The sequence below is a fragment of the Thermothielavioides terrestris genome, chromosome 3 (genome assembly GCF_000226115.1).
Source record: "Thermothielavioides terrestris NRRL 8126 chromosome 3, complete sequence".
Taxonomy (NCBI): Eukaryota; Fungi; Ascomycota; class Sordariomycetes; order Sordariales; family Chaetomiaceae; genus Thermothielavioides; species Thermothielavioides terrestris.
Genome location: NC_016459.1, coordinates 2428281 through 2451480, shown reverse-complemented (window position 1 = coordinate 2451480; position 23200 = coordinate 2428281). Strand labels below are relative to the sequence as shown.

Genomic DNA, 23200 nt, shown 5'->3' with positions numbered 1-23200 from the left:
TGTTTTGCATAGCGCGTCTAAAGGTCATGCACCCAAGCGCATGCTCTCTCTGTGAGAAGTGTTTTGGGGAAGACCCCAAATCGAAACAGTTGACTTGATAAAGCGGCAGATAGATCCAGGTCAACCCTTGGCACTGTTCCCCTTATCCCCATCGCCTGCGTCGCCGGCATTTTCTCCCTCCTTGAGCGTCACGTCGGTGCCGCCGGGGACCTTGCGGAACTGGTAGCGGCCGCCGAGGACGAGGTCCTTGGCGACGAGCTCGCGGGTGCGGCCGAGGCTCTCGATGGCGGCGATGCGGTCGATGGTGGCGGCCAGGTGGGCGCGGAAGCCGGGGCGGGCGACGATCTCGCGGAAGGCGAGGTGCATGGGCACGGAGCTGGCGCGCACCTGGGCGTCGCTCGTGATGCTGAACAGGTTCAGCCGGTCCAGCGCCCGCACGAAGTCGGCCCGCGTCATGATCTCCTGCGCCTCGTGCAGCGGGAACGACGGCAGGATGTGGCCCACCTCCCGGTCGTACGTGCTCTCCATCTCGGCCTCCTTGTCCACCAGCGCCGTGGCGAGCACTACTGCCGCCGTCTGGGAGAGTGGAATAGAAAAGTTAGGCAAAGTGGGGGGGAGACAAGTAAGGTAGAGAGGGTGGTGTGCAAGGGAGTGTTGTTGGGGCGAAGGAGAGGGAGAAGGAAAAAGGAAGGATAGATTCTAGCTTACCGCCCACTTCTGTTGGTCCATCACATCGTCGTCCATCTCGGCTCCTAGAATCCAGCACTGGTTCAGAAACCAGGTCTTCTCGGCCTCCTTGATCGCGTCGCAGGTCGCGAGCATGTCGCGGCTCTTGGCGACGCGGTTGAGGAAACTCAGCCGGCCGCCGACGCGGTCGTAGACCTGCTCGAGCGTCTCGGGCGACGGCGACTCGCCAAAGTAGCGCTGCCGATAGTTCCGGAGCGCGGCGGTCGCCTGGGCCTTGGGCAGGTCCATGATGGTGAGGACGTCCATCCGGGTGGCGAGCTGCTTCAGCCGCTCGTAGACCCAGTAGTCGTCGCTGTTGAAGACCATGGTCACCAGGTTCGCGGCGGCCCACTGCTCGGCCCGCTGCTGCAGGAGCTCGATCAGGTCCTTGCCGTCCTCGTCGTCCCTGATCAGGTGCATCTGGTTGATGATGAGCACGAGCGGCCTGCCGACCTTGGCCCGCCGGCGGAGGGCCACCTTCTCCAGCTTGTTGAGGGCGCGCTCGATGTCGAGCAGGGCGGTGGTGTCCCTGGGCCCGCGCTCGCTGAAGTAGCTGCCGATGTAGTCCTCGTGGAACTCGTAATCGAGCGCCTTGCCCAGACGGATCCGGAAGATCTCCAGGTCGGCGTGGGCCTCGAACATGGCCACGCCGTCCCCGTCGATCTTGCGCATGGCCTCCAGCAGCATGCTGCTCTTGCCCGTGCCCTTCTCTCCGATGAATAGGTGGTAGTGCCCGACACTGCGGCCAGCAACAATGGCGTCGACGGTGGCCTGCTCGGGCCGTTCGACCCAGTGGGTAGCGGCGGCCGTCTTGGAAAGGGGGAGGTCCTTTCCGATAGCAGCCAGGTCGAGGACGGGATCGCCGGGCTCGAAGGCTTTCGCCATCTTCCGGAGCACCATGTACTTGTAGGACTTGTGGTACACATAGGCGGCGATGCCGAAGCCTGCGCCGAGCACGAGGATGGAAGCAAACGAGGTGGCGGCGGCTTCCAGCATCTTGGAGAGGAGCGAGGGGCCTACATCCTTGTTGGGGGGTGGTGGTGGCGGCTTAAGGTCCGGCCCTTGAGCATGTCCGGGCGTTGTAGCGGCCTCTAGTATCTGGGATGTTAGCAAGGCGCTTTCGAGGCTCGGTCGAGGGAGCCATCGACGCGGATCAAAGAGGCAGAGGAGCAGGCAAATCCAATTACAGGTGTTCCGTTACGGAGACAGAACCGCTGACGGGTGAAGGAGTGTGTCTACGCACCGGGCGAGGGAGGCGGTTGGCTCGAGAAGGGTCTCTGGGCCCTCCAACTCAGGCTTTCGTATGTTGGTTTAGATGGAATAATACAGTGTGTCTGATGGGGTTTCGCAAGCCCAAGGGCAGAGCGCCGCGCAAGCCGAGTCAACAACATGTTTTAAATATTTGGGGGAAGCAGTGAGGCAAGAAATAAATATAAATAAAATGATGGTTCACAAAGACAGCGTGAAATTAACAGCATCAAGCCATTTCAACTCTCAGAGGGAGCGCTAACAAATGAAGGGCAGGAACAAGGGAGTGGACATGGCGCGCTTTCGCCAAGAGAGAGATTGGAGATGAGATTGAGGTCTGTAAGAACTCATAACGTCAGTGAACTTGGTGTTTGTGAACGACCGTGAGATCGCGGTGTTTTTGTGTGTTGGTTTCAGGCACAGCGGTCTTGGCAGCTGAGCGTGTTGCGGGGCAGGCCTAGCTTGGCCGCAGGCCTTTGGGGCACCAGCTGACGACACCTGGCGCTGCCAAGACCCTGCCCCTGAGGCCGAAGCTGTCCTGTGTAAGCCCCTGAAGACGGCAGCAACATCAACAAACACCCTGAGGGTCTAGGCCGTGCTCCCTGATTCTACAGGCATAATGGAAGAAGAAATAAAAACCCCCAAAAATGACAGAGAAAGGCAGTAATAACGCTCTAACTACCTGAGTTCTAATGGCATGGTCAAGAAGCAACTGCGACGTAGGAGTGGGAAACCGCAACCCAACTTTAGGTGCACCTCAGTACATTCAATAAAACAATACAGCACACAAAGCAGACAATGCATATAGTACAGGCAATTTCTCTGAAGTTGTGTGTACATCCACAGATATTTAATTCCAGAAGACTGATGAGTCATATTCTCAACTACTGTGAGTGAGCTGTTTGCGCAATCCCTGGGATGGAGTGCTAGTTCACACTCTCACATAGAAAATGAGCGTACTGTGTAGATATGACCTTTCGGGCAATTCGACGACTGCGACTTCCCTCGCACATCATAGTACTATGGCAACCTAGCTCGACCTACAAGACAGAGGAGGAGGAGGTTGAGGAGGAGGAGGGAAGGCACGAAGAGCCTGCCCTGCATTGTTGGCAAAACATGACATTCACATCCCATGTGCCATTGTCTTTGCTGCAAGCAGCAAAAGGGAGATGCGGCAGGCTGCCGCGCATTCGGCATGGCCACAAGTAAATGTGAACACTCTTTCAGCAACTTTCCTGAGACCGATTCCTGCTCGCCCTCTGCACACCCGGTTTCTCAACCTCCCCGCAGACATAATCGACCGACTGCTTCACCATCCCTTCGGAAATCCAACTCTGCAGTGTGTGCTTATTCGACACATCTTGCGACGCGCACCGTGACTGACATAACCGGCGTAGACTAGTTTAACAGACCACCGAAAAGGAGGACCATGGACCGAGCCGAACTGAATCTTCCCCGGCTTACGAGCGAGGAATTGGCCGATCCTTTCACATCGGTCACTATTAATGGGTTCGAGGTGAAGCTGTGGCAGGTCGCCCATCACTACGATGCCCATCACGACATTCCCGAGCCGGCGAGACGAATTGGTGCCACTTCTGCCGATTTCAGATCGCGGCATCCAAAACCACTCGTCTCCGCCAATCTGCCGTCAACTGATGACCACGTCAACGAAGGACAAGCACGTCCGGACTCCCCGCCGCTCCCCACAGAGGCGCCTCCCAGTCAATCTCCCAGCCAAGGACGGCCGACCAGGAGAGATCCTTTGGAGATCGGCGATCTTCTCTCGCTGGTGGATGACTTGGCCAACAGAGTCCGGGCCTTGGAAGCTGCACAAGCCAGGGAAACCAATTCGGTGACCAACCGAGTTCCTTCACACACTCCTTCACGGATTCCTCGCCTACGACGACCCGTCCCTTTATATACTCTTCCAGACACTTCATTGCCGCCGCCTCACCCTCCGCCGAACAGGCCATTGCCTGCGGTGCCGGCACAGCGGCCAGCGAGAACCGCAACTTGTCCCGAGCGTTCCTGTCGAGTTGACGAGGACACGCCACCGGTTGTTGCGACTCTATCTGCGGCCGCCAACCGGTCGCCAGGTATTTCGCGGTATGAACGTCGAGATGGTGGTGCGGTTCAAGCAGAACCATTTGCGGCCACGGACTGGCAAGAACCTCATATTACACAGCAGCGACGAGTAGTGTCAGCCGATCCACCGTGGGTCAAGGAAGCTCACGCGGCCAAAACCAATGCCCCGGCTAGGGCCGTGTCCGATCCGCAGCCTGGCGGGCTAGGCGAGGGCCAAACCAAATCTGGTTTGAAACCGCCGCTATTGAACCAAGTGCAGCAGCTGCACCCAACCCCCGGTCTCCTGCAGCGGCGGCCAAGCTTCCTGAAATACCCATACGAGGAAGATAAACCCGCGGACAGGAGCAGCGCTGAAGCAGGAAGTAAAGCACGGTCGAACCGAGCCACGTCCTCCGCCTCTTCTTCCTCGGGACCGGCAGGACCGGCAGCTTCACAGCCACTGCACAGGCCAGTGACACCGGCGCCGGCAGAAGCAGAAAAGAGCGAGGCAGAAGGCGACGAGCCCGTCTTGACATCGCGCTGGAGCCCGGACAGTTCGCCCGAACCGCTGTCGAAGATGAAGAGAGTGAAGAAGGTGCTCAGCCTGGCCAGGCTGCGGCCTCGCAAATCCAAGGCGGCGCTGGCCCGGGCAGCGGCAAACGAAGCGGACGGATGAGCGGCTGTGGCAGCAAGACAGCGCACGTCCGCCACATCATCGGCGTCCCAGAGAAACAGCAGCATGGCCGGCAAGTGACGGGGCAGAGGAGAATAGCCAGAAATCTTCACCGTGCAAGTGGGACATCGGATTGCGCTCTCGATCGGGGCCGGATGCGGATTTCACACCTTGGCGGTTCTTTTGGGCAATAGGCAAGCGGCCAACCCGAGGGCAGCCACCGAAGGGGATGGTTCCCTGATTCGACAGCGGGAGAGAGGCGGTTGCCTGAGTAGGTTGTGATTACCTACCCATCTTGGAGATTCACGCACTCAGTGCCGGGAAGGTCTCCTGGTGCAGATAGCTCGACGGCATCCCAACGTGACGGGTGCCGGCAAGGGCAAAGAGAAACCAGAGACAATAAAGTTCCTTGAACGCATTTGTGACCTCGTGCTCTTCAAGAGAGGCTCCTGATCGTGACACAGCAGATGCTGGACCGGAGTGTCAAGTTGGCACGGAGACACACTGATAAAACACAGTGTAAAAAAGAAAACCGCGCGTATTTAACACTGGCGGCGACGTATTTACTGGTAAGGCTGTGTAAATTACATTCTTAACTTCTGTTGGTTCGTCAAATAGACACAATTCCTTTTCAAATGCACCACTACTTTATTGTCATGTATAAATTACGTTTTTCTCGTTGTGTTGACCGAGCTTCGCGCCAGTCGCGGCCCCAGAAAAGCAGAGCTCCAACCTCAAAGTTACAGTCATACGGATTACGCAGTACGAAACATCATGGGATGGAGTCTCAGCACAGGGCCTGAGAAAAAGAAAAACTAACCTTTGTTACGCCACATAGCGTTCTCGCGTCTCGTCCCGCCTCCCGGCCCCACCAGCAAACGAACCAACCAAACTGCTGGAAATCCAATTGCCTCACCAGCAGTCGGCGCGCGTCAACACACGGACTGTGCCCGGCGCCTTTATTTGTTCCGCTGAGGTCCGTTTTGCCCAAAATGCACCATGGGCAACGAATCCAGTAGACCGGAGGGGCACCCGGCCAGGTCGCGCTCGCTCTCCCCGCTTCCGCGCGACGAGATGTCTCCGTACGAAGGCGACGACGACGATACGCGCCCTGTCCCTTCCTCCATGCCTGCATCGCTCGCCACTGCAGACCCGCGGCTGCGCCTTCCTTCCGGTGCCGATCCTCCTCCCGGGGGGCGTGGCCGCCGTCAGCCTCGCCAGCCTCGCGAGTCTTCCTCCGAATCGAGCAATCCCAGCGACCCCGGCGCGTCCAGCGACTCGAGCGAACCCGGGGACCCTGGCGTCGACTCCAGCGGCTCCAGTGATTCTGGCGAACCCCCCTCGCCTAGCCCCAGCTCCAGCTCCTCGTCGACTAAAAATCGGTTATTGCCGGCCAGACAGCCACGTCGTGTCCGGACGGCCCCGCGACAGAAGGCCACCGTCACCCTCACACAACCCCAGGAGCCGCTCGGCGAGCCTGAACCGGACGCCGTCGCGTCTTTTGGGGGCAAGCCGAGCAAGAAGGGCAAGGGGAAGGCCAAGGAGATGCCGGAGACGACGGCTGTTGCGTCTCCTTCGAGAACCGACGCTGGCGACGAATCCCCGCCCAGCGCGCAGCCGTTGACATCCCATGGCCGACGAAACAGCGGGTCCGAGGCGCGCAAAAAGCCGAGAAGGCGCCATTCATCTCCTGACGAGGAGGGTGTGGACGGGCGTTTAAAGGCAGAACCTCCCGACGAGGACGGGTTGGACCGGACGTTGCCTGAACACGTCGCTGGCGGCCTTCAAAGTGCGGCAACCGTGCCATCCCAGAGTCTCCCTTACCCGAGCTCCCAGCGCTCTCATTCTGACTCTGGATATGCTGAGCCTGACGTCCCTCCCAAGTCGGCGCCGGAACGTGAGATGAATCCGGCTCTCTCCGGTGGCCTCGACGCCCTGCCGCATGCCGGGGATGATGGGGCTTCTGCTGAAGATGACCAGCCACCCGCCTCTACCCTTCCGACGTCGTCGGGCGGCAGTCCTGGGTCCCGGCAGATCACCAAAAGGAAGACGAAGCGTCCTTTCTTCTCTCAAGAGGAAGAAGAGAACGCGAGAGCCCTTTCCGAACTCCCTCCTGACGGCGCCGTGTCGCCGCCCGAACCGAGACGATCAAGAAGACTGCGCGTGACTGCGCAAGGCAAAGCCCGCCCTCCCACTGCGTCTCGCGGGGTAAAGAAGCAGAAGACGCCCGAGCGACAAGCGGACGTCGACACCAGCGGCGCAGACTCGGATGACGAGGAACAAACGGAAAAGCCACAGTATCAGTCTGGGCCACTTTCGGATGCCGAGAAGAGCAGGATTAACCGAGTGGTGGAAAGATTCCTCGAGGACGAGGGCATGACCCAGCAAGAGCTTAACCAGCTCATTCAGGAGAATCCCCAGACGAGTGCTCATCCGGCCACCCGCCAGTTCTGGTCATCGATCCAAGAAGCCTGCCCTTCCCGCCGCCGCCGGAAGTTGATTCACTGGTGCAGGCAACACTTCCACAACTTTGCCGGCCGGGGTACCTGGACTCAAGAACAGGACAATGAGTTGGCGGAGCTGGTGGAGGCCCACGGCAAGAAATGGAGCCACATCGCAGGCCTCATCAACCGCCACCCGATGGATGTGCGCGATCGGTGGAGAAACTACCTGGTCTGCCGCGGCAATAACAGGACCGACCCTTGGTCCGAGGACGAAGAAGAGCGTTTCCGCGAGGTGGTCGAAACTGCCATCGAGAAGATCCGGGAGCGATTGGACGAGGCCAGCGGAAAGTCGCCCGAGGACCTCATCAACTGGCTCACCATCAGCGAGGCCATGGGCCACACCAGGACCCGGTTGCAGTGCATGGAGAAGTGGAAGAGGATGCGCGCATCCGAGCCCGTTCCCGACGAGGTCCCCACGGTGCTTCCGCCGGGCTCCTCCTGGCGCCTGGAAAAGGCGCGCAAGGAGCTACGGTCGTTTACCGCGGCCGAAAAGTACGCGCTGGTGCGCGCAATTCGCGACTCGGGAGTCGGGACGGACGCGAAGATTCCCTGGAAGCAAATCATCCACCGCACTTTTGATGGCAACTATGAGCGTCAGAGCCTCATGGTCACATGGGGACGGTTGAAGCAGACTGTGCCGGATCGGGAGTGGAAGACAACTCGGGACTGCGCCGGATATCTCTGCGACATGTACGAGGAGGAAGGCAACTTTGCACCCTTGAATCGCCGAGAAGCCGAGGAGGATGTCATTAAGGAAACCCCCAAGTCCACGAAGAAGCAGCGGCGGAAAGGCAAAGCCGCTGCGTCCTCGCCGAGCGGTTCGAAGAAAAAATCGCGGCAGACCGAGCCAGACCCAAGCCCTGAGCTCGGCGCCGAACCCTCCGACGCCGGGCCTGACGATGTCGTCACGGAGGCCCAGGTGCATCCCGAGTACGCCTCCTTAGTAGCCGGGCAGTCGCACCGTGCCGCGCGAGCACCCAGCCCCGAGCTCGGCGCGAACCCGCCGGAGCCCTCCCCGACTGTCGAGGCCCAGGCGGCCCGAACGAAACGACGAGAGAGGCGCGCAAGCCTCGTCGCGTCGACGAACTCCAACGAAGGGAAGGGAAAGGGGCAGGAGGTGCCGGTGTCGCCGCCGCAGCCGGCGTCGCAGACAGGGAATGCAAAGGCCTCCAAGAGGACACGCCGCGGGTCGATTGGCGTTGAGGACAGCCCCAGACACAAGAAGCAGAAGACGAACAAGGCCTCGTCGGCGAACGTCGCGAAGGTCAACCGCGCGAAGGCTGTAAGCGCAGAAAAGGGGGTAGGCGAGGGAGCGAGGATGCCTGGAAGGCCCTCGAGCGTCATCAGCAGTGACTCAGACGACGACATGGAGGATATACCCGCCACACTGCCTTGGTCGTCGTCGAATCGGGCGGCGCGTTAGCTTGCGGGGGGGACATCAGCTTGTAACGATGTACCGGTCTTTTGATTGGGGTTTGTTGGAGGCCGGTCCATTAGCTTGGAGGGTAGAGTGTGAAGGACACTGGCTGGCTTTGCGTGGCGATGATGGCTTTGGTGTTGGCTGGTTGCCGGGTGGATGGCGTTATGCGTTGTTGTACAAGACGAACCAGGGTGGCCACCACCGGTGCTATGAGGGCGAACGAAGAACGAATACAGACTTTGTCAGGGTGGCCACCGGTGCTATGAGGGCGAACGAAGAACGAATACGGACTTTGTTCGGCTAAGAAGCGTGGAATTGTGACAGCGGAGCGCTGGGTGGTTTCGCTTCGCCAAAGTCGTGCATCCTGCTGCTCGGAAGCATCATCCGCAACGTGTGTGTACATGAAGGCTCACGTCGTTTATCAGGCACAGAGGAGGAAACTACCTAATCCACACACACTCTCTTCATAGAGAAAGAAGAGACTTCACCCAGCATAGCCAGTCCAGGTCCAGCCCTTGTTGCTTGATTATTCACAACGACGCTACACGAGCAACTCCAAGCGTCATCCATCCCAGAAGCAAAAGCAGCCCTTACCCGAGTCCGCTGATCGAGAGAAACGCCCACAAGACACCCAAGAGCCCCCACCATTTCCGAACCATTTTTGTGTCCCTTCCCAACCCAAGCACAAGCCCAATATTGTACAGAACACCTGCCGCCTCCGTGGAGGGGGGGCAGACAGACACATCACGCAGAACGAACAGGGAGCGGAGCATACATACCTACATACACACAAGCGATGGATGGTCATGAGGGGAAAACGTGGCGGGGAACGCACGCCAGATGCGGACTTCGCAGCGAACGAGGGGGTAGTTGATGGAAAATGCCAGGTAGTTGATGTAAAATGGGGTAGGTGAAAAGGGGGCGCAAGCCCAAACTCGTGAAATGTAAAACAAGGTCGGGGCAAATAAACCGGGGACAGGCCAGCCGTTACCGGTCCTCGAAATCAACCCTCCCCAGCTGCTCCCGGCCGCCGCCGCCGCCACCTCCGCTGCGGCCGCCCTTGGAACTTCCCCTCATAGGGGATCCTCCGCCCCGCGCCTCGCCCTCGTCCGGACTCTGCGGCGCTGACGGGGGCAGAGGCGGCGGGGAGGGCCCCTCATGCTGCGAATGCGCCGGCCGACGGCGCCGCGGGTGCTGTTGCCGCTGCTGTTGCCGTCGATGTGGCTGTCTCTGGCGGACGGGACTCGTGCTCGTCGCGGCGGTGGTGGTGCCGGGGGTGGCAGGCTGCTGCTGCTGCTGCTGATGCTGCGCTGGCACGGCCACCGGCACGGGCCCTCGCGTGGTCGTGTCTATGAAGACGTCGTCGTCGTCTGACGCCCCGGCGCCGCCCGCTAATGTCGTGGCGTCCAGCGCCACGCCGTCCATCATGCGCGCCTCGCGCCTCTCGCGCGCGGCGGATGGGCTCGCGGGGGTGTCGCTGTTGAATGTTTCGCGCTCGGGGGGACGTGCTGTTGCGGCGGCGGCGGCGGTGGTGAGGTCTCGGCGACTGCTCGAGCTGCTGCTGTGGTGGTGGGCGAGGTGGTGCGGATGCGGTTGGGGAGGAGGATGATGGGGCGAGTGGGGCGACGCCGCGGCTGGCCCGCCCTCGCTGAGTCCCGAGCTGCTTCGCTCGAGACCCCAGGCCGCAGACGCAGCGGTAGCCGCGGCACCAGACGCGGGCAGTGGCCGGCGGTGGTAGATGGGCCCGGAGAGGGTGCTCCCGGCGCCCTCGCCGAAGCCGACGAGGCTCGCGCTGCCGTCGTCCGACATGCGATCCTCGAAGCCGCCGACGCTCTGCGAGGCGAGGTTGTCCAGGTCCTCGTCCATGGTGTCGGCGCCCATGTAGCCGCTCGCGCTGGCCGAGTCCATCTCGGTCAGCATGTCCTCGTCCCGGTCCTCGCCCAGCGTGGACTGGTCCCCGCCGACCTCGGTCGTGGTGCTCGTTCGTCCGCCAACGCTCTCGGTTGCGCTCGCTGAGCCGACAGTGCTCACCTTCGTGGCCGCGACGGGCTGGCCAGCCGCATCGAAGTAGGCTGGAGCAAGCCCTCCCGCGCCAGCAGCAGCGGCTGGGTTGCCGGGGAAGCCGGTGGAGACGGCGCCAGTCTGGAGGAAGCTGGGGTTTTGTTGGTTAAGCCCTGCTGCGGGCGGACCACGGAGTGCTGCGACGCCGGACAGGCCGGTGAGACGGCTGATTCGGTCGGCACGTTCGGCCTCGAGGCTGTTGGCCGAAGGACTGTGGTGATGACCGCGGTGATGCAGGGTGCCACGCTGGCCGTCTTTGATGGCGGTGGTAGATAGCGCCGAGAGAGAGGTGGTCGTGCTCGTTGGGGTGCCGCTGTTTTGGGGAAGACCAAATGGTCAGCTAACAGCGACCAGCAGGAGCAGAATCTGAGTCGCATATTCTCGTGGGACTGTTCGCGGTTCGGTGGGAGACTCACGGTGCCTCTGATGGCGTGTCGGAGTTCAGGGGCGGCGGGGGGAGGTCGATGAAAGTAGGATGGGACGGTTGCGACGGCTGCGACGGTTGCGAAGCCTGTTGCGCCATGGTTTCGGAGCGTCGTCGGGTATTTGACTGTAATCGACTTCTTCAACCCAGCGTGGCGCGAACCCGCCGTGGGGACGACTTCGAAGCTCCGGTGACACTGGTGCTTCGGATGCGGGGACTTTGCATTCGAGGGAGTATCGGCCGTGCCAGCGATGTTCTAGAGCAATATACTTCCGTATATCCCCCCGCTATCTCAAAGCAAGGCTAGGTCAGCTGAGAGGAGGAGAAGGAGAGGGAGCTTCTTGGGAAGGGCTAAGAAAGCCGATGTAAAACGTCAGCGGTCTCTTACCTGTGGTATGTCAAAGCGAATGCTGCTGTGATAACTCGGCACAAAAAACAAGCTAGGGTCCTACCGTAACAATCGGGCCATTCGATTGCACGCACGGGATGGAGAGAATGGGGAACGCGGAACGTGAGTGGGGAAGATGACGTCTCAGAACAAGGGCGGGATGAGTGCTGTGGGTGGGTCTCTCCGGCAAACAAATGGAAATGAACGGGAACACGAGCGGAACACGAATCGCGGCTGCGGGGTCGCGATCAAGCATTTTGGGGCTCCACCATTGACACGCTACAACGCTAAAACGTGGAAACGCTACAACGTGGAATTGCCCCACTGAGATTCTTTATTCTTCATCCCAAGATGTGCTTGCGACGGCTTGTCCATTTAGGAGTGGCTAGGCTGATCAGGAGGTGAAGGTTCACAGCGACAGCGACAATGGCATCTTCTCTGCTTGGCCTTGTTGGGTTTGCAAGTTGGGACCCAACGTCCAACTTCCTCGCACTGTTAGTCTGAGTGGGCAACAAAAGACGAGCGATCAGGTGCACCCAGCCGACGCGCAACAAGCAGTATTCTGCCCCTGACCCCCCTCTTCACCTCCCGGTCCATGGCTATTGCCATCTACGCTGACGCTGCAGTTCACCTCCTGCCTGCTGGGCGGCACGTCGATCGCAGGGTTGCGGTCAAAGAAGTTGACGGGCCTCAGCGTGACCCGCAGCGTCTCGGCGGGCATGACGGGGAAGTCCTCGACGCGCGGGATGTGGTTGATGCCAAACTGCACCCAGAGGACCGGGTCGCCCCCCGCGAGGCTGTCCCGGCGCTCGGCCCAGCTGCGCACGCCGGCCCCGCCCCGGCTCTGGTTCGTGTACAGGCCGCCGGCGTACAGCTCGCCGTCGGCGTACCGCGTGACGTAGACGCTGCGGTCGGCAAACTCGGCCCGCCTGTGGTGGAAGCTGTCCGCGTCGGCCAGGATCGGCTGCATCGGCGGGACCATGACCTTGTACCCAACCGCCGCGCCGTTGACCGGGTTGCGCACGGCCGGGTTGATGACCTTGAAGGTCCGGTTCGTGTTCGCGTCCAGATCGAACCCCCCGGAGGTCCCGATCTCGGTCCTGCGCACCGTGTATCCGACGCCGTGCGGGTTGAGCTTCGGGTCCCGCGGGATGGCCACGGCCTCGTCGTACACGACCGTGTTGCCGTGGCCCGCCACCATGGGGTCGATGCGCAGGCTGAAGAAGTGCTGGTGGAAGCCGGCCAGCACGCCCGGGTGCACGACGGTGCCGAACGGATGCGGCGTCTTGGTCAGCCCTACATCCACAGGCTGCGTCGAGAGGATGCCCGTCGCCCGGGCCTCGTACGCGAGGTCGCCGGCCGTGTTGAAGACGAACGACAGGATGTATTCGTAGTTGCTGACCGTCAAGATGGTCTGCAGGACGAGCTCGCGATTCCGGACGACGACGGCCCGGTTGGTCCGGTAGTTGGTGTGTTTCCACAGGATGCCGGCGTCCTGCTCGTGGATGCATATCACGTTCGGCATGTCCACCGGCTTGCCGTGGCTGTCGGCCAGGACGCCCCCCATGTAGTAGATGCTGCCCAGGCAGTCGCACCCGAGCTGCAGGTTGTTGGCCATGATGCCCGCGCCCGCGTCGCCGAGATCGAAGGCGGCCTTCCGGTGGAAGGGAGACCGCGGGTCTGCGTAGGGGATGCACATGTCGGACAGGCTCAGCCGGTAGAAGAGCGGCCTGTTGTCGTAGTGCACATCGTACAGAACCATGCCCTCCCGCTGGTTGAACCCGACCTTGAAATCCCACTTTTGCCACCTGATGAGCCGGCCGAGCTCTGAAAAGTTTTCGACGGTAAACGATACTCCCTCGGGTTGGACGACGCGGAGGGCCTTGAGATCCGTCCGCAGCGACTGCGCCTCGGGAATGTACTCGCTCGGGCCGACTGGCTGCCACGGGCGGAGCGGCTCGACTTTCTCATCCAGCCCGGAGGGGAGAATGTCGATGCGGACCAACTCCAGCGTGATGGGGTCGATGACGGGCGATATGGGCAGGGGGAAGGCGTAATGGCAGCTATCCGGCTCGGACGGGTTCCCGGGGTCACGCATGTAGAGGAAGCATTGCATCAACCGCTTGTCGTCGTAGAATTTGCCATCTTTGACGCCGTCCGATCCTGTGCCTGAGTTAGCAAGGTCTCCGGAACGGAAGTTTTACTGCGACGAAAAAGCGTTCTTGCCGTAGATCCAAGGGTCTGCCACGACCACGGAGCCCTCGGGGAGCTGGAGCTTGGCGATCTCGGCCTGGACTTCGGGATGCGCCAGCAGGGCCTTCTCGACCGCAATGATTTCTTCGCCGTCGCCATTCGGGTGGACAAACGGCCCGAGTTTGACATTGGTCTCGACCTTGTTGGCCGATAGGTTCACCACCGCCTCATGAACGTTGTGCTAGAGGGAGGGCCACCTGTCAACGTCGCTCGCCACATAAAATCACCACCAGGCGCGTGGCCTGCTGTGTCACACTGACCGTGCCCCGGAAGTAGTAGACCACGAAGGCGCGCCGGTCGATGCTGCCGGGGTCTCGTCCCGCCCGCTCCGCGGCGAGGTACGGTATGAGTTCCGACTTGGCAGGCTCGAGCAGTGTTATGACCTTGAAGCGGCAGTCGATGTCCTCAGGCCAGCACCTCCGGACCAGCTCGGCGCTCTGGGTGATTTCTCGAGCTGTGAGCGGCCCGAGAGGATGTTGGGCCCTATGGGGGCCGGAGCCATTCTTCGCGGAGTCGTGCTCCGAGGGCGGCGTGTCATGCAGGTCGGAGGCTTGGGTGGTGGCACCCATCAGGTCTGGGGCCGAATTGGGCGGCCGCGCGGTGACGTTGACGGTGTCGTTCGCATGCATGTTCAAGGTAGGCGGGCAAGAAGCCAGGGCATGGACTTAAAGCAGCTAGATATTCAAATCTGGTTGAGGGGTCGGGAGCAGCGCGTGGAGTAGGGTGGGCAAAGGAGCAGAGACAGGCGAAGTAGAGTATGTAAGCGGGCGATAGAGTCTTACATGGACGAACGGAGGTAAGTATGGCTCCTTCACCTTATCTGGGGGGTTGCGTCGTGGTAGGGTAGCAATCTCGCTCCGTCCCGTTCGCAACCTTGAAAGTACCATTCGGCGACTGGCCACGCGGGAACGCTGTGCAGCTTTTGGGGGTGGTGAGGGGTAACGGGTTGGGCTTCCCTTGGCGGTTCTTTGGGCGAACCGCAGCTAGCCGTCCACGGGTCCGTCGTGGCGGAATCAAAATGCTCCTTCCCAATCACTGTGGCCTGCATGCCTAGTGCCCCCAATAGGCGATGCATGCGGGAGCGAATAAGAACCTTGGGAGAGAGGCCCGGCGCCCCCATCGAGGAAAATCACCACCGAGAACAGGCACGTGTCCAGCACAGGAAGTCACAGGAAGTGACCACCGTCAATCCTCACGCTACCGCTCTCTAACGTGTCACCCTCCACGACCCGGTTTCCATCCACAGGCGGGCATACCACTGATGTAGCACCTCGATCCAAGCAGGCGCCGGGCCCTGACTGCCCTCCACCTTGCGGCCGCTGGTGAAGAAGCAGCTCTTGAGCCCGAGCACGGCCTCGCCGCGCGCCCGGTCGATCTCGGCGCTGATGACGAACAGGCCGTCCGAGTCGCGCGGGCCCGCGTTCCGCGGCGAGTCGCCGCAGCGCATCACGATCTCGGACGGCGTCTTCTCGACCACCTCGAAGTGGTCCGTCAGCTGCGTGCCCGGCTCGTACGTCGACCGGGACAGCTGGTCCACGGTCCACAGCTGCGACGCAGTCGCCGGCCCGTGGTATTTACGCGCGAGGTATGCGCGCTGGAATCGATAGCCTAAGGTACGGTGGCGCGCCCCCCCAACCATCCCCGCCGGGATGGATTGTCGTGTGTGTCAGCGACGAGAGCGCTTCAACGAGTTACGAGCTCGCTTTTTTCCTTGCGGATTCTCGGTTCCCAATGCGATCAGGGTCTGTCTGCCTCACCTAATCCGCTCCAGACTCCGCGGCAGAATTCGACGGCGAGATCGCCCTCGCGCTGGAGCAACTCGGGCTTGATCTTGCTCAGGGGAATCCGCTTGACGCAGATGTCTTGCACCGACGGGTTGCGGTGCGGGTTGTACTTTGCGTAACTCTGCGAGCGCCACAGCGGGTCGTCCTCCTGCAGCGGACTGATGATCGTGGTCGAGGTCCCGAGGTACCCCAGCGCCCCGGTTCCGAGCCCCGTGAGGACGCCGGTGGCGAAGGTCAGCCTCCTGAGAAGGCCCATTGTATTATGCCGAAGCGGACTCGTCCATGTAATCCGTGGTCTCCACGATCAGGGAGGAAGAGAACAAAAACGCGTGCAACTGAGGGGCGTGGGAACTGGACACGCGCAAACCAAAAGGAAGAAAACAAAGTGAAGCTCAGGGTCTCCACTGCAGTGCTCCACGCCTTCTGGCGCGCTTGGGGCCCGCACCATGATTGATTGGTTTCTCCGTTGTTGGGCATGGAAAAGCATGTCCACAGGACGTTCCGGAGAGACCCGAGCGGCCTGTCTCCACTGGATGGCTGCGATGGCTGCGGTCGCCGCATCGGAGTACGGAGGACAAACAAAAGGGGCAAACTGTCCACAGCAAAGGCTCATTGGAATTCGTTGACGGTTGTGGAAGCAACGCAAGCAAGCTTTAAATAATCTTGTTTGGTCCTCTGCCTCGGGACGCAGATTCGTCGCGTTGAAGGAAACCCTTCCCCCCAAACTCCGGTGAATGCCACTGCAAAAATCAAAGATTGGGCAATCGCATTCCCAATTTTAATTCCCGGTCCCACCGTAGCGTTAACGCCTCCTCCCCGAAAACCATCTTCGCCGAAAACGCGAAACCTAGGCTTGAAATCCGTGAATGACGAAACACTGCAACTGCGTAGAAGGCAAACGAGAAGCCACCACGGGGACCGATCTAATGAGAAAACGGCATTCCGGCCGCGGCCCGGCTGTGGCGGCGCAGGAGATCCGGCATTTCGCCCTCGAGCAGGATGTCGAGGCACTCGTCGATCACGCTGGGGTCGCTGATGTTCTGCGCGCGGGTCCTCCGGAGCCAGTACTCGAACGGGCCGCCTAGATAATCAAGGTCACGGTTAGCCGAGCGGGGAAACTGGAGGATCAGACAGACAGGCAAAAAGCTAAATGGAAGCAAGGAAATGAGGTGAGGTAGGAAAATACGCACGGTTCTGGACGAGGGCGGCGCCCAGCTCGGCGCACCGCTCGGCGGGCGTGTGCTCGGCGTGCATCTCGGTAAAGTGCGTGATCATCTTGGAGATGTCCTTCAGCGGCCACTTGCACGGCGCCGCGGGGGTGCGGCCCGCCCCCGCGAGCAGGTACTTGGGCGCCGAGCAGAGCCGGCACTTCCAGAAGCCCAGCCGCTGCAGCGCCGTGTTGACGCCGCCGCCGCCGCCGTTTTCCCGGCCTCCGCTGCCGCTGCCTCCTCCTCCTGGTCCTCCTCCTCCTGGTCCCAGGACGTCTGACTCGGGCGACGCCATCTTCACGCGCTTCGCGCTCCCGCCGTCCTCGTCCGCCGGCAGGCGCTTCCCGCTCGCGGCGCCACGCCTCCCTGGGCCCACCTCGGTGCTGAGGCTGCCGCCAGCCGTGGCGTGAGGCGGGCTGCTGGTGCTGGGGACTCCGTTGCCTGCCGCGTACGCCGCCGTCGGGTCCGTGGAGGAGCGGTGGGCGGTGCGGAAGGTGTGCGCGACCGGGTAGGGGCGCTTCTTGCGGGTCTGGGCCTCGATGGTCTGGATGCGGTGCTTGCAGTGGCGGATCTGGTGGCCGAGGTCGAGGGTGCGCAGCTGCAGCGTGCGCGTCTCCTGCGGCGTCAGGTCGGCGTCCTCCAGCTGCGCCTTGCAGTAGTCCAGGTCGTAGTTGTAGGCGCAGATGTCCTCGTTCAGCTGGCGGATCGTGATGGCGTCGAGGTCCGAGAACTCGTATTCGTGGTAGTAGTCCCGGCCAGGCGGCCGGTTGTTGGCCGCCGAGGGCATGGCGTGTCCGTTGCTGGTGGTGGTGCTGCCGTCCTTGGTATGCCTCGCGTTGGCGGGAGGTCTCGGAACCTCTTCTTCAACGTCAACAGGCTTGCTCACGCCTGCGGGTGGGCTGCTGCTGCTGTTGCTGCTGCGCCGCGCCGAACCAGTCTCACTGTCGATGCTACCGGTGGGGGTTCCAACGCCGGCGGCCACAGTGATGCTATTCTGCTGTGCCGATTCCGTACCGGCAGCTGGCTCCTGTACACTTCGTCAGCCTGGCATCGATTGCTTGATGGTGTAGTTATTGTTTCTTCTCCGTCGCTGGCTTTGCCGCGGGCCGCAGATGCGAAGTTGCGATTCACTGTGCGATTCCATTGATTTGAAATTGAGTGGTGCAGGAACTTCACCATGGCAAGTTCCACGACAACAGGTATACAGGCTACCAGGGATTGGAATCGTAATAACGTACCATTCCCACGGTTGATGACGGCCGTTTCGGCGTAGGGGCCATTGAGGGGGGTTTCGCTCGAGACCTGGACGGCGGACTGAAGTGGCGCAGAAATCCTCAATTGGATTGATTCACCAAAGAACAGAAGAGAAAGTGAGATGTGAACTGGCGTGAGGGAAGTGGTGGAAGTCGGGTTAAAAAAAATGCCACGCGATTCCTTGGGTTGAGAAATGAAAAGAAATGAAAAATGGCGGATGTGGAAATTCGGAAAAAGAGAAGGTCGTGCGATGGGGGAAAAAAAGAGAGAAGAAAGAGATTATGACAAAGAAAAGAGGGGAGCCGATTGGAAAAGGTGGAATGGGGAATGATGGAGACCGAGCTTTGTCCTTCCCAGTTGCTCTTCATTCCTTTCTCTTCCTTCTTTTTTTTTCACCCTTTTCCTCTTTTTTCTTCTTTTTTCCAGGTCGCCTGCCGATTCTATTGGCTCCTACCCACCCCACCTCCGCCAAAACCACGACACGATTGGCCAGGCATTGGCAGCACACAGTAAGGACTGGCCACGAACGGTCCGGCAAATCTGGGCGAGCGAGCAAGAAGGAAACAGATGCCTGGGCATGACGAAAAAGGGAGCCGTATTCCAGCTTCCCTACCCGAGTGCGTTGCTGGGCACAATCGCAGTGGCATCCTGCCAACCCCAACCTACGTTTTCCCCCATCCTCATCGCCCGCGATGGTGGAGTGAACTTCAGGTTGCGCTTGCTCTTCTTTGAATTTCCTGAGCTGACGACCTTAGGTTGGGCAGGACCGGATGACGTTTGAGCTCTGGACATTGAAAGCTGACGGTTTCGGAGACATCTAATCACGCGCTTGCTTGCCGCGTATTGACAACACGGGTTGCCTACTTACCGGCTGGACTTCCCACTGGTTGTCATCCAGGCTGTTTGGCCGGCTAGGCCGCGAGGCAAACACGGTTCTGGTGGTGCTGCAATAGCTCTGCTAAGCCATTTCCACCCCCTTCCTGTTCTCTCTGTTGCTGTCTTCTTCCAAGGTGACCCTCGTCTTTCCAGCGCCAGAGCTCAGGAGAGAGAAGACAATGTCAGCCCCCTGGTGTCCGTCGTGTCGACTGGCGGATGCTGTTACCGGGGCGGCAAGCCGAGACACTGTCAACCTCGAGCAATTGTTGGCACTGTCCGATTTCTGGCTAGTGAATTAATACTGTTCAGAGAACTTAACGGCACGGGCTACGAGTACGGTTAGCTAAAGAGCAGGCCCAACTGATTTTTCCTTGAGAGTCGAGACTAGGAACTAAACCGTTCACTGCAGTTTGAGCCATTCTCCTGCAGATAATTGAGCTGCCTACTGCTCATTACACGGCCGCGTCGAACATATTGTCATTCATAATCTTGGCAAGACTCAACGAGCAGTCTGTCTCTTGAGGCTTCCGCAACTCTCTGAGGGTTTGCGGTAAGCGCGCAATTAAGCTCTGCTCTCAGGTGCGTGCGTAGGGATGTTTCATCTCTGGTTGATTACACCTCAAGGTAGCATCTTGGTGCTGAGAACTTGTCTAACCTGGCTACAACGTCAAACCTTCACCGTCTTTCGGCAACGATGAAGGCTCGGTTCTGCTCTCACACTGTCCCTGTCCCGAGCAATAAAGATGGCTATGTCCAACTTAGCTACAGCGGTGCAAGAAGGATTCGCACGTTAGAGGAAATGCTGGGCTGGACGAGAGGGCTTTCCTCTAGTGCCGGACGCAGAGTCCGCCTCTCCGTCACAATCCGCTGCGGAAGGCACCATCGCACCCCGTGTCGGAGACGGCGTAGATACAGCAACCACAAGGCTCAGAATCTAGGCAAGTTGTCCCCGGGCCGTGAGAGATGAGAGCTTATAATCACCAACATGTGAACATTGTGTACCAGGCTTCGAGACGGTGTGGGAGGAGTTTCAGGAATCGGGACGGGGTGCGGTCGCGAACGGGGGGCCCGAATATATAGATATGCGGCGTTTGAGTCGGAGAACAGGTCCAAAAATAACACTTCCCTGCAAGTAGTCTGTCGAGTGGTGGAGATAGAAACTCTGAACGGCCCCAGGCTGCAGACGGGTCAGGAGGAAACAGATGATGTGGGTTCCGGGACAGTTCATGCGGAACTGCCAGCCGTTACAGCCGACATGATACGTCGGAGCGGCATCGCCCTTGCAGGCTCTTGCTGTCGATCCGGGTGGGCCTATATATACTACAGCGCATTCGATGGGGGACAGCGCTGTGGCAGGATCGGAGAGCGTCAACCAGGTTTCCGCAGCTGCGGGGCGCGACGTCGTGGCCAGGGCTTCGCTTGGCTGGAGTTAAATTAAAAGGACCCATGGCCGCGGTCCGCTGCGCCCGACACCTTACCCGTTGAGGCACCCAGCCTGGGCCCGTCCGCCGGGCTTCCAAATCGAGCCTCACGGAGCGTCGCGGCAGGCAGAGACGGAGACGGCCATCCGATCGATGCAACATGGTGGAGGAACCGGGCGAGTTGAACCCGGTCGCGCGCGGGCTGCCGTCACATCGCGTACGTACATACATACAGCTGCTGTAGACGGTTCAGGACACTATATATATATGTGCAATGCCGATCTGCTCGCCCGGCTCGCCTGGCTTCCCCTGTCCTCGTCGCCTCTCGTCAGTTCATAGTCCACCGCAGCCATGGTCCGCCAACAGGCCACCTCCCTCCTGGCGCTCGCCTTCCTCTCCGTCGCGTCCGCCCAAGTCTCCAATGACTTTGAGAGCGGATGGGACCAGACGGCATGGCCCACCTACGCGCCTGACTGCAACCAGGGGGGCAAGGTGACGCTGGACAGCACGACTGCCCACAGCGGAAAGAACTCGATCCGGGTCGACGGCGCTGGCGGGTACTGCGGCCACATCTTCTTCGGCACGTCCCAGGTGCCGTCCGGCGATCTCTACGTCAGGGTGTACCTGTAAGCTGCCCAGGCGCATATGGAGGATCAAGGCTTGACGAGTCTAACGCGGCATCCCCCGCTCGCAGCAAGGCGGCTAATGCGCTCACCTCCTCGCACGTCACCTTCATCACCATGCCCGACCCGGCCCAGGGCACCAACAAGCACCTGCGGATCGGCGGCCAGAGCCAGATCCTGATGTACAACCGCGAGTCCGACGACGCCACCCTTCCCGATCTCTCGCCGCAGGGCATCGCCAGCTCGACCGCCCTGCCTACGGGCAGCTGGCAGTGCTTCGAATACCACATCGGCACCGACGGCACCATCGAGACCTGGCTCAACGGTGCCGCCATCGCCGGCCTGGAGGCCGGGCCGGGCATCAACAACCCCTACGCGGACCAGTGGGAGCGCAGCTCCATCAAGCCCACGCCCGCGGGCGTCTACTTCGGCTGGGAGTCGTACGGCGGCGACACCAACACGTTCTGGTACGACGACATCGTCATCAGCTCGTCCCGCGTCGGTTGCTCCGGCTCGACCGGCACGTCTCCGCCGGCGACCACAACGACCCCGGGCGGCTCGACACCGCCGCCCGCGACTAGCACCACCACCTCCACTGCGCCCCCCGCGACCTCGAGCACGCCCAGCTGCACGGCCGCCCATTGGGCGCAGTGTGGCGGCATCGGCGTAAGTGCACCCCTCTCCTCTTTTCTTGGCTCGGCGGCGAAGCCAGTATGGCGTGACTGACACACACACCAACTATAGTACACCGGCTGCACGACGTGCGCCTCCCCGTATACCTGCACGGCCCTTAACGACTACTATTCGCAGTGCTTGTAAAAGCCGCTTGCCACAGCAATCGAGTGGTAACTAGCCTCCGACATAGAGCTTGATTTGCTTCCTGTAAATAGGTTCACCAATAGCATTGCAAAGCACAGTTTACACAAGGGTGAAGCGTTAGAAAGGGGCAAGTTGTTGAGCAAAACAGGACCAGAAGTCAACAGCAGACGCCAGAGCTTTCCCATACCCTTACCCATCTAGCAAAGGCCTTCGGCGGTTCTGGTCGCTCCGGAAAAGCCTCTCTATCCCAGCCGTGGCCGTGACCGTGACCGTGACCGGGTACTCAAAGGGCAACTCACCCGTGATGACAGTCGAGTACGCGGTGGAGGTGGTCTGATCCGCCGACTTGCCTGAAAACGGGTAGCTGTAGCAGGCAGCAGTGCAGTCCACAACCACCCATCTCTCGTCCAGCAGGGCCGTCGTGCTTTCTACCTTATTGCCGCTGTCAAGACGCCCAGCATGATTGAGGGCCTGGCAGGGGCCGTCCAAGCCCGAGCGTTGGTCTCCCAAGCCCTTCCCTTAACGGAACCGTAGAACTTAGAAATCAATATCTTCGACTACAATACGTGTCCTTCAAGGCAGTCCGTATCTCCATACCATGCTGCTTGCGCACGCAGTTTTGAGCCGGAGAAACGGAGACATGGGATGGCCAGACCGAACAAATGAAATCGCTATCCACACTCGTCATCCCCCATCTGCCTCCCAGGCGTCAAAAGCATTCCAGCCAGCCTCGAAGCCATTCTCAGTGGAATCTTCTTCCCACGTTTGTTGCGACGTACACCTGCCCGACAGATCTGTCAACCTCACAAACAATCTCAGCGTCTCCATCGGCTCGGTAGCACCCGGAGCACGGTTCAACCGATTGGCCGCACGTACGTACCAGCTCCTCCCCCCAAGGGCCGAGGGGGGCCACTCTTGACCCAGTACGCGGGACACCTGCATCCGGCCCCCAACCTGCAGGCAACGGGGCCGTTGGGGTCCTTTTCGAACCACATCTGCCTCCAGCGTGCCGATTGGTCCGTACGGAGCCCGCTCGGGCTTCGCTCGCGCTTTGCACGCCTCGTCGAGGGTCACATCCACGAGCCGCGCCCGCGCCATGGGTCGCCGCCCGTCATCGGTTGGTGGATGGCAGGAAACGTCCTGATGGACTCTAGGGAAGTGGCCCGGATATCGGGCTCGCATATCATTTCCCAGGACACAGGATGCATGATTTGCTCGTCAACACTGCGCAGCAGCGAGGGCTGTCCTGCCCTCGCACGTACAACAAGCCCGGCCAGGCCATCCATTCCCAGCCAGATCCGGCGCGGGGGCGTGCGTGCACATCTGCCGCGTTTGACACAGAAGCAAATAAACCAGAACAGCGAGTTCAAGGAGCGGAGCCTTCTTCCGTCTCCGTGATCTGATCTACAACTCCCCCAGAGCGCCTAGCCCTACCAGCCCACCCACCCGCATCC

The 23200-nt window shown here is 60.5% G+C and overlaps 8 protein-coding genes across 8 annotated transcripts; 3 read left to right on the top strand and 5 right to left on the bottom strand.

Moving 5' to 3' along the window:
* Positions 1–87: 87 nt before the first annotated feature.
* On the bottom strand, positions 88–2369 carry THITE_2117129 (uncharacterized protein). The gene is made up of 3 exons (XM_003654234.1): positions 1970–2369; positions 709–1817; positions 88–576 (listed from the first exon to the last, which is right to left on the bottom strand). Exons 2-3 carry the CDS (start codon positions 1720–1722, stop codon positions 121–123), a joined length of 1470 nt encoding a protein of 489 aa, XP_003654282.1. The 5' UTR covers positions 1723–1817; positions 1970–2369; the 3' UTR covers positions 88–120.
* A 1034-nt stretch (positions 2370–3403) lies between these two features.
* On the top strand, positions 3404–4714 carry THITE_117745 (uncharacterized protein; the record flags this gene model as incomplete). The annotated part of the gene is made up of 2 exons (XM_003654233.1): positions 3404–3826; positions 4160–4714. The coding sequence occupies 2 exons, from the start codon at positions 3404–3406 to the stop codon at positions 4712–4714; spliced, it is 978 nt and encodes a 325-aa protein (XP_003654281.1).
* An 898-nt stretch (positions 4715–5612) lies between these two features.
* Positions 5613–8673, top strand: THITE_2117126 (uncharacterized protein). Its single transcript, XM_003654232.1, has one exon. It carries the CDS (start codon positions 5711–5713, stop codon positions 8636–8638), a length of 2928 nt encoding a protein of 975 aa, XP_003654280.1. The 5' UTR covers positions 5613–5710; the 3' UTR covers positions 8639–8673.
* An 859-nt stretch (positions 8674–9532) lies between these two features.
* THITE_2117124 (uncharacterized protein) lies at positions 9533–11361 on the bottom strand. The gene is made up of 2 exons (XM_003654231.1): positions 11113–11361; positions 9533–11009 (listed from the first exon to the last, which is right to left on the bottom strand). Exons 1-2 carry the CDS (start codon positions 11217–11219, stop codon positions 9623–9625), a joined length of 1494 nt encoding a protein of 497 aa, XP_003654279.1. The 5' UTR covers positions 11220–11361; the 3' UTR covers positions 9533–9622.
* Positions 11362–11868: 507 nt separating this feature from the next.
* Positions 11869–13971, bottom strand: THITE_2117123 (uncharacterized protein). The gene has a single exon (XM_003654230.1). It carries the CDS (start codon positions 13604–13606, stop codon positions 12035–12037), a length of 1572 nt encoding a protein of 523 aa, XP_003654278.1. The 5' UTR covers positions 13607–13971; the 3' UTR covers positions 11869–12034.
* Positions 13972–14679: 708 nt separating this feature from the next.
* Positions 14680–15896, bottom strand: THITE_2117121 (uncharacterized protein). The gene is made up of 2 exons (XM_003654229.1): positions 15519–15896; positions 14680–15369 (listed from the first exon to the last, which is right to left on the bottom strand). Exons 1-2 carry the CDS (start codon positions 15799–15801, stop codon positions 14969–14971), a joined length of 684 nt encoding a protein of 227 aa, XP_003654277.1. The 5' UTR covers positions 15802–15896; the 3' UTR covers positions 14680–14968.
* A 764-nt stretch (positions 15897–16660) lies between these two features.
* Positions 16661–18364, bottom strand: THITE_2117118 (uncharacterized protein). The gene is made up of 2 exons (XM_003654228.1): positions 17992–18364; positions 16661–17780 (listed from the first exon to the last, which is right to left on the bottom strand). Exons 1-2 carry the CDS (start codon positions 18031–18033, stop codon positions 16692–16694), a joined length of 1131 nt encoding a protein of 376 aa, XP_003654276.1. The 5' UTR covers positions 18034–18364; the 3' UTR covers positions 16661–16691.
* A 2041-nt stretch (positions 18365–20405) lies between these two features.
* THITE_2117115 (carbohydrate-binding module family 1 protein) lies at positions 20406–22069 on the top strand. The gene is made up of 3 exons (XM_003654227.1): positions 20406–20930; positions 20999–21593; positions 21672–22069. Exons 1-3 carry the CDS (start codon positions 20656–20658, stop codon positions 21744–21746), a joined length of 945 nt encoding a protein of 314 aa, XP_003654275.1. The 5' UTR covers positions 20406–20655; the 3' UTR covers positions 21747–22069.
* The last annotated feature ends 1131 nt before the right edge of the window (positions 22070–23200 follow it).

Coding starts and splice junctions, on each gene's coding strand:
- THITE_2117129 (XM_003654234.1), bottom strand. CDS start 1,722: ATGCTGGAAGCCGCCGCCACCTCGTTTGCTTCCATCCTCGTGCTCGGC. Junction 577..708: donor TGGACCAACAGAAGTGGGCG/GTAAGCTAGAAT, acceptor CCACTCTCCCAG/ACGGCGGCAGTAGTGCTCGC.
- THITE_2117115 (XM_003654227.1), top strand. CDS start 20,656: ATGGTCCGCCAACAGGCCACCTCCCTCCTGGCGCTCGCCTTCCTCTCC. Junction 20,931..20,998: donor CTCTACGTCAGGGTGTACCT/GTAAGCTGCCCA, acceptor CCCCGCTCGCAG/CAAGGCGGCTAATGCGCTCA. Junction 21,594..21,671: donor CGCAGTGTGGCGGCATCGGC/GTAAGTGCACCC, acceptor CACCAACTATAG/TACACCGGCTGCACGACGTG.
- THITE_2117126 (XM_003654232.1), top strand. CDS start 5,711: ATGGGCAACGAATCCAGTAGACCGGAGGGGCACCCGGCCAGGTCGCGC.
- THITE_2117121 (XM_003654229.1), bottom strand. CDS start 15,801: ATGGGCCTTCTCAGGAGGCTGACCTTCGCCACCGGCGTCCTCACGGGG. Junction 15,370..15,518: donor CGGAGTCTGGAGCGGATTAG/GTGAGGCAGACA, acceptor ACCGTACCTTAG/GCTATCGATTCCAGCGCGCA.
- THITE_2117118 (XM_003654228.1), bottom strand. CDS start 18,033: ATGGCCCCTACGCCGAAACGGCCGTCATCAACCGTGGGAATG. Junction 17,781..17,991: donor CGTCATCAACCGTGGGAATG/GTACGTTATTAC, acceptor CGAAGTGTACAG/GAGCCAGCTGCCGGTACGGA.
- THITE_2117123 (XM_003654230.1), bottom strand. CDS start 13,606: ATGCGTGACCCCGGGAACCCGTCCGAGCCGGATAGCTGCCATTACGCC.
- THITE_2117124 (XM_003654231.1), bottom strand. CDS start 11,219: ATGGCGCAACAGGCTTCGCAACCGTCGCAGCCGTCGCAACCGTCCCAT. Junction 11,010..11,112: donor GACACGCCATCAGAGGCACC/GTGAGTCTCCCA, acceptor TCCCCAAAACAG/CGGCACCCCAACGAGCACGA.